General features: G+C 42.4%; 3 protein-coding genes across 3 annotated transcripts; 2 read left to right on the top strand and 1 right to left on the bottom strand.

The window, feature by feature from the left end:
• On the bottom strand, positions 1 to 738 carry LOC114796542 (histone H1-like). Its single transcript, XM_028990794.1, has one exon. It carries the CDS (start codon positions 728 to 730, stop codon positions 110 to 112), a length of 621 nt encoding a protein of 206 aa, XP_028846627.1. The 5' UTR covers positions 731 to 738; the 3' UTR covers positions 1 to 109.
• A 10,070-nt stretch (positions 739 to 10,808) lies between these two features.
• LOC114796546 (histone H2A-like) lies at positions 10,809 to 11,205 on the top strand. The gene has a single exon (XM_028990798.1). It carries the CDS (start codon positions 10,828 to 10,830, stop codon positions 11,203 to 11,205), a length of 378 nt encoding a protein of 125 aa, XP_028846631.1. The 5' UTR covers positions 10,809 to 10,827.
• A 750-nt stretch (positions 11,206 to 11,955) lies between these two features.
• On the top strand, positions 11,956 to 12,366 carry LOC114796544 (histone H3). The gene has a single exon (XM_028990796.1). The coding sequence runs from the start codon at positions 11,956 to 11,958 to the stop codon at positions 12,364 to 12,366; it is 411 nt and encodes a 136-aa protein (XP_028846629.1).
• Positions 12,367 to 13,106: the final 740 nt, after the last annotated feature.

The raw sequence follows: 13,106 nt of genomic DNA, 5'->3' as shown, positions 1-13,106 counted from the left end.
ATAAAGCTTCACATCTTTTCACGTGTGGGGGGTCGAACAGACGCGCCTTTTCTGGAAATCAGTGTGTGGCTCTTAAAAGAGCCTTTTTGAGTAAAAAAGCAGCAGGAATTTACTTCTTCTTGGCCGCCGCCTTCTTCGGTTTGCTGCTTCTGGGTTTGGCCGCTTTGGGTTTGGCGACCTTCGCCTTTTTGGGGCTCTTGGCCGCTTTCTTGGCTGCGGCGGGCTTCTTGGCTGCTTTCTTGGGACTCTTGGTCGCCGCCTTCTTGGCTGCTGCCGCGGGCTTCTTGACTTTCTTGGGCGACTTCTTGGCGGCGGGCTTCTTCGCCGCGACCTTCTTGGCCGCGGCGGGCTTCTTCGCGGCCGCCTTCTTCGCCTTAGGAGCCGCCTTCTTGGCGGCGGGCTTCTTCTTGGGCTCCGCCTGGTTCTTGTTCAGCTTGAAGGAGCCCGAGGCGCCGGTGCCCTTGGTCTGCACCAGAGTCCCCTTGGTGACCAGGTTCTTGATGGCCACCTTGACCCGGGAGTTGTTCTTCTCCACGTCGTAGCCGCCGGCAGCCAGCGCCTTCTTCAGGGCGGCCAGAGACACTCCGCTCCGCTCCTTGGAAGCGGACACGGCTTTGACGATCAGCTCGACGGCGCCGGGTCCCGCCTTCTTGGGCTTCTTGGCCGCGGCCTTCTTCTTGGGCGACTTTGGCGGCGCCGCGGCCGCTGGAGCTGGAGCTTCTTCTGCCATGTGGAGAGGTTCGGAGACGCGGGAACAATGACGCAGCGCGCGGGGAGCTGCGCTCTTCAACGCGCCGTGAGAACCGTGTAGAAGCAGCTTCCGCCAGTGGAGCCTCCGCTGTGTTTCCTCCTCTCCGCATATCGGGCAAAAAGCGCGTCGCCGCCCGAGCGCCGAGTCACGGAACGTTGTGGGCAGGAAGCCGGGATCTTCATCCTTCAGCTGGATGGCGCGGTGCGCGGCGGAGAGCGGATTTTATCCCGCAGGAAAGCCGCAGAACACGTAGTTCCGCCCGGAGAGACGGAAGGACGGGCGGCGCTCCTTCATTTTGCCCTTTAAATGTGTTGGAATGAAGATGTCGGCCGCGGACTGTGGACGGGCTGTTGTCACTGGTCCTCGGCCACCGACCGCTGGTCAGCTGAGTTGAAGGAGAGCGCGGGGACCGAGGAAGAGGAGCTGCGGTGATACTGTGAAGCACAGAAGAAGGTGTCACATCCTGACATGTCTGTGGCCTGACATGAACATCCAGGGTATTCCAGTGCTGTCCAGAGGAGGATGGGTTCCCCTGCTGAGCCTTTTATGCCAATACAATTTGATTGATTGAAACATTTAGGATGCAGCCTATTCTTTCCCATCAAATAAATATTTACATGAAAAAAAAATCCTCTTCATAAAAGTTTTCATAAACCTGTCAAAACCAATCAAACATGAGGGCTTGACCTCTGAACTTTAAAAGGCACAAATAAGACAACTATTTTAAATTAAAGTATGTTTAAAAAAGTGAAGTTGACCTTATTGTCATTTTAACTCTATATGTGTTATACAGTACATAGTGAAACAAAAGAATGTTTCTATGGAACCTGGTGCTACATGTAACATTTGAACAATTAGTCAAAGTTACATACTTCAAAAATAGCGTTAAGCTTTTATGTGTAATAAATGTGCAAAGTAAAAGGTGCAAATATTGCTGTGCAAAATGGAACGTTGCATTAATAGTTAATCTGACAGACAGATAATATTATTTGATTTGCAGCTGTGCTGCAATATGCCACTAACCTAACATCTAATCTAACCCTTTTCCCTAAATTTAACCATGAATAAAGTCCACCTACTGTGGAGCTCCACACCTCACAGTGGATGCAGCCAGATGCTCTCAGATAAATTGGTTTTTGGGACTTCCTGTGGGGAGCAAAAATTGGGAACTTTAGAGGGAAGGAATTCTGGCATGACAATTGAAGTCAAATTAAAATAATTTCTATTACCTGCATTTTTGCTTACACTTTATACTTTGGTTAACTTGGTAAGTAGTAGTAAGGAACTCAAGGTTCCAATGTCTGCTCCGAGACTAATAAATGGACCAGAGAGGAAAACTTTGCAGAGACCTATTTTAATGAGGAGGTCAATTCTCATCTTTGTAATGTTGTTTTGCTCTTCAGAACAATTATCCTGTTCATTCAGTTAAATGCAAACACTTCAATAAGAGAAAATGGTTTGAAGAAAGTTATTCAATCATTTTTAACCATCACCGTTGGGGAGTATTGGGCAGCCATGACAAGCACCCAGGGAGCAGTGTGTGGGTACGGTACTAAGTGGCACCATGGCGGATCGGGTACAGCAACCTCCTGATTATGGGGCCGCTTCCTTAACACCTAGACCACTACTGCCCCATGAGCAGAACTAATGGAAAAGTCAGAAAAGATTAAGGTAAAAAAAAAAATTATAATGAAAAAAACGTAAACGTTCACTTAAAAAAAAAAAAAAAAGTTGGGTGGTATGGAAATTAATAGAATCTGGTTTTTTTTGTGTGAGCGCAGTGTACGGTTCTTCAAAGAGCCTTTGTATTGGTGCGCCATGGTTTACTTGGAGATGGTGTATTTGGTCACCGCCTTTCTCTGTAGAGAACAAGACTTCAAATACTTTGGTGAAAAATTGGTCATGAGGTGCTTAGTCAATGTCCTAAAAGACCTTGAGACTACAGGTGTATGTTTTACTGATGGACTGAACATTAAAGCAATTTTGTGGGCGATAGCTGGTGACAATCTAGGCTCACATGGGTTTGTGGAGATTTTCAGTGGAAGCACATACTTCTGCCGCTACTGTCAAATAGATAAAAAAAAAACATTTCAGCAAGATCCACTTTCCAGGGCCGCATTTTGTACAGTGCAGTCGTACAAAGATCCTGTTCAAAACTGTGCTGAGGATTTGCCTCCTGGTGGAGGCATCAAGTTCAACTCATCATTCAATGAGCTCTCTTTCTATCATGTTTGTCAGCCAGGGTTGCTCCCATGCCTTGGACATGATTTGTTTGAAGGTGTTTTTTGAAGGCGTTTTATGTATACAGCATCTTGTAAAAGTTGACAGACAGTTTACTTACCCAGAATTAAATCACAGTATAAGTAGGTTTAAGTTTCAGCGTGAGTTCTTCCCGCCCACTGCTGTAGCAGACAAGGCAACAGAGTTTGTAGTGAGTGTAATGACGTCATTATGGGAGATGTGGCCGGATATGATTTTCGGCCTGAAAATACTTGCTCATGAGGCAACTGTTAAGGGAACAACATAGAAAAAAAAATTATGAATGCTGTTATTCAGGAAACTGATGAAGACATTGTTGGGAGAAGGATTGGTATGACAGTCATACAGAAAGCTTCAGTGTATTTCATCACTGAACTTTTCCAAACTTCCACTAACCATGACATGGGGGTTTACTGCTTGACATCAAAAATGGTTCCTACTCTTGTGTTAATCAGAAGGACCTTCTGGATTATTATCCATTGTCCAAGTACACAGTCTTTGATATGTCTGTAATAGTTCTTCATCATTCCCTTCTCTTAATTTAGAGCAATGTCTTGCCTGGTGGAGGAATTGAGGGCGATCATCCTCAGGGCTTTGCCAACCAATGTTGAGAATACCACAGATCTTTTGATTGAGAGACATTTAGAGTCGGGATTGGAATCCAAAAATGAGCTCCAATTTGTTCAAGGATATGACCTCAGTAGCATTCTACCAGCAATTAAAGTCAGAAAACTTCTCAGTGCTTTCAAAATGGGTACTTATATTTTAATTTCTCATTTACATTCATTCTCAGACATTTTTATTCAATAAGTAGTTAGCCAGAAATTATAAAGTACTGTAGGTAAATACAATTGGTAATATATCTTGGGTCCTTTGTAATGCCATTTAATGGGGTTCAAGTTAAAGCTTCATATGCAAGTGCATTTTATGTACATTTAGATGGCATTCACTTAACATGGCATTCACTTAATTAGCTATTCTTCTTTATTAACCAAAGTCATATGAATTACTTGTATGCTGGATGGATGCATTTTGTAGAGCCACACTATTATTTAGTATAACGAATAAAATTATATAAAACTATTTCACTATTTCATCTGAATAAAGTAATTCATATACACTAAATATGATGTGTTAGTAAATTATGGGTTAAATTTTATTTCATGGTGAACTATTTTTTTTAATATTAAAAAGTGTGACTGGACATTTTAGCTCATGAAGTGCATGTTATACTAAGAGTGTTAAAATTCAGATGGGGTTTTAATTTCCTGTTCAACAATTTCATTTGCTTGCTTACTACAGTAGTAAAATGAAAAATATAAATAGTTTTAAATGATGCCTACATTTGTAAAAACACAAAACAAACTGACCATTTTAAACAATATGTGATTATGTATATATATTTTAATATGCTTAATTTGTGTCTATACAGATCAAGTGGGGTAAATTTTAACTGCCTGTTCAATATTGTGGTGGTTTAAAGAGAGGGACCAGCCACTTTGGATCTCACCATCATGGAGAAGACTCCTTTTTTGTCAGATGGGAGCTCATCACCATTGCCATGCTCTTCTAAATCTCTACTGATGGAGAATCCAGCAGTCTTGAATGCAGTAGGCCACCTACATCCTATATTAGGAAATCATGGCCTGACACCTTCAAAGTACCATGGCAGCTCATGCCTGCAGAAATTCAGTCTGCTATTTCATCTGGAAAAAGGCCTTCACCAGCAGCAAGACGACAAATAGTTAGGGTGCTTGCAGATGAAATGAAAAAATTTGAGACAACCCCAACACGTGGATAGTGTCTTATAATTTGTAAGACAATTGTCACTCAATATCCCCAGAGCTTTGTAGACCATCTTCATGATGGACGAATTATAGGGGAAGAATACAACTCACTTTTGGCCCAGGTCAAGACAAGAATTGAGAACCTAATTTGGACCAGAAGCTTCCAACAACACCGGTCATCAGTCCGTGGTGTTAGAAGAGGACCAACCGACACATATGGTTGTGTACGGATTCAGGACGAACAAAGGGTGGCAAGAAAGCTGACGTAATTCATTTGATGGAGACATCTTTCTGCCTGCAGTGAAGTCAAGCACCTTCTTTTGCAGAGGTCATGAAAAAGTGGCCATACCTTTTTATTCAGAAAGGCCTATTTACACATTTTGAGCATCTGACTGAAATCAATGTCCTACGTGCATTTGAACTTTGTCGAAGAGTGTGGGAGGAGCATTGTAGAGTTTTTTAAAACCAGGCCAACGAACTCAGAAGTTAAAGCAGTTCTTTCCAAGGAGGAAGCCATTGATTCAGCCCACCTCATTGTTTATTTTTTTATACACATTGTTACTATGAACAAATGTTTAGGAATCATTCACTCAAATATGTTTTATCATATCTGATTGAGTACAAATTAGAATACTTTAATAAAAATTTGTCTGTCTACACAGTGCAAGAAAATGATTGCCTTGAAACTGTAAAGGCACCAAAAGGCACCATTAAGTTAATCTGGCTTTTTTTTTATGGTGCATCTTCCATTTTGACCCATATTCTGTGCACTGTATACTCAAACAGGTATTAGAGTTTTTTACAATCACTTTTGCACTAATAACAGAACCTTCATGTCATTTTTCTAAATTCTAGACAGTCATTATTCTTAACACAGGCTGTCCAGTGTTCAAAACTGAAATATCATAGGAACATTACTTTGGATCACCCATACACAAGATACCCATAGCTTCATTGTGTATTTGTTAGTACAATCATTAAATATAGGTGTACAAAATATGTGATTCAGGTTTCATTATTTTATTGAAGACTAGTGAGAATAGTACAGACAAAGTGGCATTATTGCAATGTGGAATTTCCTGATCAAATCAAATCTGTCAGGATCCGGTCCGAAATGGGGGTTACTCCGGTCCAGGATCCGGACCGGAATTTCATTGTTGTCATGTGTAATGTTCCCTAATCGTTCTCACCTGTGTCAAATGTCTTGGATGTCTCCCCTGTCTTGTGCTTCACAAATTAAACCCTGGTTTCGTGATGTCAGGTGAAAGAGTCCTTCATTCCATGTCTTCTCGTCACTCTTCGTCCTCCTCTCCGTACACCCGCCACGTCATGCCCGCATGGACGTGACAAAATCACAACATCAGATTTTAAGATTACTTAAAAAAACAGAAAACAATACCGTATACTGTAAATGGAAGTGTTCACTTCACTGCACTATGGATTTGGGCACAGGTTCTCATCTACATCACAATGGATGTTTTCTTTCGCCAAACATCTAAGAATCTTCTGGCATGGTGAATCCAGGCCTGGCACTGATCTGCTGTGATGTCTTTGCAAGCATCATCCATGGCCTGGAGAAGAGTGACTTGTTCATGAGGGTGCCTATCATAGACCTTCCTCCTCCACCTCCAGAAAAACTCCTCAATTGGGTTAAGGACAGGGGAGTATGGAGGTAAATGCAGGGCGAGAAACTGTGAATGGGCCTGAAACCATGCCTCATCAAAAAACAAGACTTTGTAATGGTTTTCATCAGCGTTAAGCTCCATCACCCTCTAAAATACAAAAACAATTACAATGACAGAATGTTTGGAAATTTTTTCTCCCCCTAAAACAGGCAAATTGATCATACCTGAACATTCTCAGACCTCAGTTGCTTCACTCGATCTGTATTTCTTTGAAAAGGCACATGATATAGTTGTTTAAAAGACCCCTGATGTCTTTTCAGCACCCGTGCAATAGTGGGCAAACTTATGGTCTTCACATTGCTGAATAAGTCATCATTGTCCAAGATGTGCTGCTGGATTTCTCTAAGGCGAATATCATTTCTGACCCAAACCATATTGACCACAGCCTGCTCTTGTTGGTCAGTCAGAATTTTGCTTCTGCCTCCCCTATTTGGCCTTATCTCTAAAAAAAAAAAAAAAACACATCACACCCTTTGGTATACACTAATTCACTGCAACAGTTTGAAGTATCTTAAATTTGAGTAGATTCTGAAGAGTTACTGGTTTTCATTGCGGGAAGTTCTGATAATGGAGGCCACAGAAGATCTTCTGAGGTTTGGTTGAAACATTGTAGCTGCTGCTGTCATCATCATGCCATGGTTTATGACATAGTCTACAACCATAGCCCTGATTTCATTCGACACCCTTTGCTGCTGCTGCCGGTGTCTAGGTCTATGGTCTTGTTCACCCACACCTCTCAAACGAGACCCATGGCCAACTCTCTGGTGAGGCCTAAGCCCTCCTCTATGACGAGGCCCACGGCTACCTCTCAAAAGGGGTGCTTGTCCCCTTCTATCCCTTTGACCACTATGTATTCCTAGCCTTTCACCTTCCACTTCTGGCTCCATGTCCTCACTATGTTGAGTAGGCTACTACAGTGGGATACCAGTCATCTTACTTATATATACATACAAACATGTGAAATCAATCAGCAGTAATGAATGGCCTTTAACTCATTAAAACCACAAAAGCAATCATGTAAAAAAGTGACATCTTGTATACAGTAATGTTGAATATGAAAATGTGTTCTGTAAAAGTGGTACATGGGACCATAGACACTATCTGGTAAAGAAAGAAAGTCCACCTGGGGTCATATTCTGTGCTAATTGGTATCAAATGATCCTTCCTGAAACTGTCATAATCTAAACATACACTACTATTAATAAAATTTCATAAAAGCTATGATTCAAGAGTAATGCAACAGTTACTTATTTTTTATTTAAGCAGTTGTATCAATTGATAGTTGGATCTTTATAATGAAATGAATACACACCAAACTCAGATGTGATGTGTGATTTGCATTTTGAAATAGTAATACTTTGATGTTAAGTTGTGTCATTTTGAAGCAGTGATTTTAGTACAATGAACAAATGATCTTTGGCTTAAATGTATTGTATCCAAGCATTTGAAAAAAAGAATTAAGTGTTTTTAAAAATTTGCATTTTGATCATTGGTTGTGATTTATGTGTCTAAAGTTTTGAAAAATAACATGAAGGTTCTGTTATTAGTGCAAAAGTGATTGTAAAAACTGTAAATGTTGAAAATATGTATTTTGTGACAATATTTAAAAAAAGTTTTTAGAAGTATACATTTAAATAAGCTATGCTTATAAAAACATATATTTTATGGAGACGTTAATTTCTAATTCTTATCTTTACCAATAGATGTCTGCCACTTCTGCTAACCTTGAGAAGACTGGTAACCTACCTGTGACTCCTTAATTGATCCTGCTTGGTAAGAATATGAAATATGATAACCTTGTGTCTTGTTGACTAAAATATTGAAACGGCAAGGTTTGTTGTCTTGGAAGACAATTATATGCTTTTGTCAGGGCTTGCATAATGTTCTCACTGCCTTTTCTATGCTTGCTTTCCAAGGATGATAATTTAGAACATAATGTACACTCCTTTAAGGTCCAAGTGATACTCAAGGCCAGTGGATGAAACAATGGATGGACACCTTGGAGGGCAAAATAATCTGTGAGGGTGTGCAACCAACCTTTCTCTCTGGACTTGCTGCTTTGTTTTATATTTACAGCATTTATCAGACGCCCTTATCCAGAGCGACTTACAATCAGTAGTTACAGGGACAGTCTCCCTCGAGCAATTTAGGGTTAAGTGTCTTGCTCAGGGACACAATGGTAGTAAGTGGGATTCAAGCCCAGGTCTTCTGGTTCATAGGCAGATGTGTTACCCACTAGGCTACTACCACCCACTACAGTTTTCACTGTATTACTGTATTTGTTTTGTGTATATAGGGGTGATGGGGCAGCGGTGACCTAGCGGTTAAGGAAGCGGCCCCGTAATCAGAAGGTTGCCACTGAGGTGCCACTGAGCAAAGCACCGTCCCCACACACTGCTCCCCGGGCGCCTGTCATGGCTGCCCACTGCTCACTCAGGGTGATGGGTTAAATGCAGAGGACAAATTTCACTGTGTGCACCGTGTGCTGTGCTGCTGTGTATCACATGTGACAATCACTTCACATTACTTTACTTTGGTAAAGGAAGCGCCCCCATAATCAGAAGGTTGCCAGTTCGAATCCTGATCTGCCAAGGTGCCACTGAGGTGCCACTGAGCAAAGAACCGTCCCCACCCACTGCTCCCCGGGCGCCTGTCATGGCTGCCCACTGCTCACTAAGCGTGATGGGTTAAATGCAGAGGACAAATTTCATTGTGTGCACCATGTGCTGTGCTGCTGTGTATCACATGTGACAATCACTACACTTTATAGTGCGCTATATTTATATTTAATCCTTTTATATCCATAATGGGCTGGTGTTTTTTTAAACCTTGTTGATTTATTTTACTTTATATATAAATGTATATATGTATGGTGACTGAATGTGTGTATGTATGTGTGTGTGTAAGTGTGTGTGTGTGTGTGTGTGTGTGTGTGTATGTATTTTACATTTAAGGCATTTGGCAGATGCCCTTATCCAGAGCAACTTTCAACCTGCTTTCAAGTTACCATCGATGAAGTGATCTATTCCGGTTCAATAGGACCCCAACTATGAATACATCTATTTATTCACTCTGTTGTAGATTCTGTACACAAGTTTGACAATAAGAAAGTTACAAGTTAATCGAAATATTCTTTAAAGAGGAAGGTCTTGAGCTGCCATTTGAAAATACTCAGAGACTGAGCTGTTCTGACCTCGAGGGGAAGTTCATTCCACCACCGAGGGGCCAAGATGGAGAAGAGTCTATAGACTCTTATAGTCTATAGATGAGTGTTTTCTTTTGACTTTCAGAGATGGAGGGACCAGGCGAGCAGTACTGGAGGCTCGGAGTATACGAGGTGCAGTGCGAGGTGTAATAAGGGCAAACAAAACAGCATCTTGCTGTTAATTTTAATAACTGTAACCCACTGTATTTTAACAGTGCAATGCTGGCAACCACAGCTGCCAGTAGATGACCATTTTTTTAACAGAATTTTTTTACAGAATATTTTTTTACAGCGTAGCTTAAAATGAACTTTGATTAAATACTTAATTAACAATTACAAAAGCATTTTTGGTCTTTTATTTTGATCTTTCTAATTGTTCAGGAGATTTAGAAAAAAAGTCTTTCATGAACAAAAGAGATGTCAGAGAGAATGGTGACACTTATGAAGAAATTGTCATTGGCTTTCTTTAATGTCCTGGTTACTCTGTGGATAGATGTATGTATGTGGGTATATATGTTGTGTTTAAAAAGAATTGATAGAAACTATTACAGAGGCTTATAAGATTGGAGATTAGGAACAATTGTGATGTTTGTGTGAATTTTGAGTTTTAGGATTGGCATAAAAAATTTTTTTTGAAATATGGAAGTTTTCTTGATTGTTTCTAGATGATTCATTGGGACTGAGGTGAATAAACTTGATAATTTCTTCTCATTATTAGATATGAAATGTCAGAGGTTAGATGATCTATGTTACAATATCAAACCTGTTTTACGTTGGGTGAAAAGAGAAAAATAATGGGAAGTTTCCAAGAAATTAATCACATGGTATCGGCTTCACACTTTAAATGTTTAAAAATACCATGTGTAATTTGGATGTAATGCCAAATCATGGGAGATCAACTTAATAATAGTGAATTAGCTTTTATTCCTCGATTCGAACTGTATTTGAATTATTTTAATTTGATTTAATTATTTCAAATTGTCGCTGTAGTGTCAAATGTGTGACTGTAAGGAGGCCGGACTTCATACAGGATTGGCCGAAACTTTGAGCCAATCAGGACAGTGAGCCGTTTCCTATAAGAGGAGCTCCGCGTGGTTCAGCGTTACTTTGTTTCCTGAACGAACATCGTAGAACGACAAGATGAGCGGACGAGGCAAGACCGGCGGTAAAGCGCGCGCTAAGGCGAAGACCCGCTCTTCCAGAGCCGGCCTGCAGTTTCCTGTGGGCCGTGTGCACAGGCTGCTGCGGAAAGGGAACTACGCGGAGCGCGTTGGTGCCGGCGCTCCTGTTTACTTGGCCGCGGTGCTCGAGTACCTGACCGCTGAGATCCTGGAGTTGGCTGGGAACGCGGCCCGCGACAACAAGAAGACCCGCATCATCCCGCGTCACCTGCAGCTCGCTGTGCGCAACGACGAGGAGCTCAACAAGCTGCTGGGCGGCGTGACCATCGCTCAGGGCGGCGTCCTGCCCAACATCCAGGCCGTGCTGCTGCCCAAGAAGACCGAGAAGGCCAAATAAAGCGCCGGCACTTCGGACGCGCATCAAAGGCTCTTTTAAGAGCCACACACTTCCTCCCAAAAGCGCAACTTCTACCTTTTTAGCTCTTTATTTACTATAAAACCATCCTGGCTTCAAAAAGTCAAAATGCAGCCGCACAAGTTGTCCCACAAGCACTTGCGACATTCTGCTGATTTGCATACAAAGTCCTCGTCAGAAGATACGGACACTCCGTAGTAAAAGCGGAGTGCCCGTTATTATAATAAACTATTTCACTTGCATATGTTGAAATAATTACAGAGCCGTAAAATACCTTCCTTTAGGAATAAGGTTTTCAGTGGTTTCTCACTAGCAATTAATCTGGAATTGACCGTGCTAGTAGCCCAGTGGGTAACACAATCGCGTCTGAACCAGAAGGCCCAGGTTCAAATCCCACTTACTACCATTGTGTCCCTGAGTCTTACTACTGTCTTACTACTTAGTCCCTGTAACTACTGGATAAGGGCTTCGGATAAATACAGTAAATGTAATGTACATGAATTGAGCATAAATAAGTTTTACCTTCACCACATTAATAATTATGTAGGTGTTATGAAGAGTGAACTAATAATTATTCATGTTAATTAGCCTGTAAGTCCAGCAGTAAGAATGGAGGTGGGGCGGTCGTGGCTCCGCCCATTTCTCGGGCTCGGGCGGATCGGGTATAAAGCGGCATGTCGCGCTGAACGAACTCATTCTTTCCTGGTTGAGTGAGGGAACAGTGCTGACGTCATGGCCAGAACCAAGCAGACCGCTCGCAAGTCCACCGGAGGAAAAGCTCCCAGGAAGCAGCTCGCCACAAAGGCCGCGCGTAAAAGCGCTCCGGCCACCGGCGGCGTGAAGAAGCCCCACCGCTACAGGCCTGGAACTGTCGCCCTGAGGGAGATCCGCCGCTACCAGAAATCGACTGAGCTGCTGATCCGCAAGCTGCCCTTCCAGCGCCTGGTGAGAGAAATCGCTCAGGACTTCAAGACCGACCTGCGCTTCCAGAGCTCGGCGGTCATGGCTCTCCAGGAGGCCAGCGAGGCGTATCTGGTCGGCCTGTTCGAGGACACCAACCTGTGCGCCATCCACGCCAAGAGGGTGACCATCATGCCCAAGGACATCCAGCTGGCCCGCCGCATCCGCGGAGAGCGCGCTTAACGTCACCAGCGCGACAAGCGACAACCAACAAAAAAAGGCTCTTTTAAGAGCCAATTTCATATTTCGGTAAAAGCGAATATTTCTGCACATTCAAGTTCAGGCGCTCGTTTTTATTATTTATACTTGTTCAGCAGTTATGCCTTTATAATGTATATTTTTATAGTAGTGCCAGTGGTGAGAAGATGATAGTAAATTAGTTATGACGTCATTGATACCAAACATTACTGTTAATGCTGATCTCCAGGGGGACTAACTTAATCGCTCTGGATAAGGACGTCTGGTAAATTTTCATTGTGTGCTGTATTCAGGTATTACCGAAAGCCCGAATCCTGAGGTGTCACTGAGTAAAGCAACGTCCCCACACAGCTGCCATAGTCTGCCATTCTACTGTCACTCACTCATTTATTCCTACCAGTTTAAACGTTTCCTCTGTACATGGATTAAAAAAAAATCTCATTGGGTGCCAGTAGCCTAGTGGGGGTTGCCCATGAACCAGAAAACCCTGGTTTAGGTGATGTATTAAGGTTTAAAACAGTTACATGTTAGTGTAACGGAGTTCACAGTGGAAATTAAAAAGGGTATTAATAACGCTTTTTTAGTCGTGTCAGTTCCGTCGTGTCAGTTCCGACCAGTTCCGCTCCCCGCCACCGCCGCTCCTTTTATACTCGCTGCTATGGAAACGAGCCGACTGCCCTGACTGGTGCGTTCATATTATGGAGGGAAAGTCACGCGGGAGTTTC

The sequence above is a fragment of the Denticeps clupeoides genome, chromosome 9 (genome assembly GCF_900700375.1).
Source record: "Denticeps clupeoides chromosome 9, fDenClu1.1, whole genome shotgun sequence".
NCBI lineage: Eukaryota > Metazoa > Chordata > Actinopteri > Clupeiformes > Denticipitidae > Denticeps > Denticeps clupeoides.
This window is presented reverse-complemented; position numbering and strand designations above follow the sequence as displayed.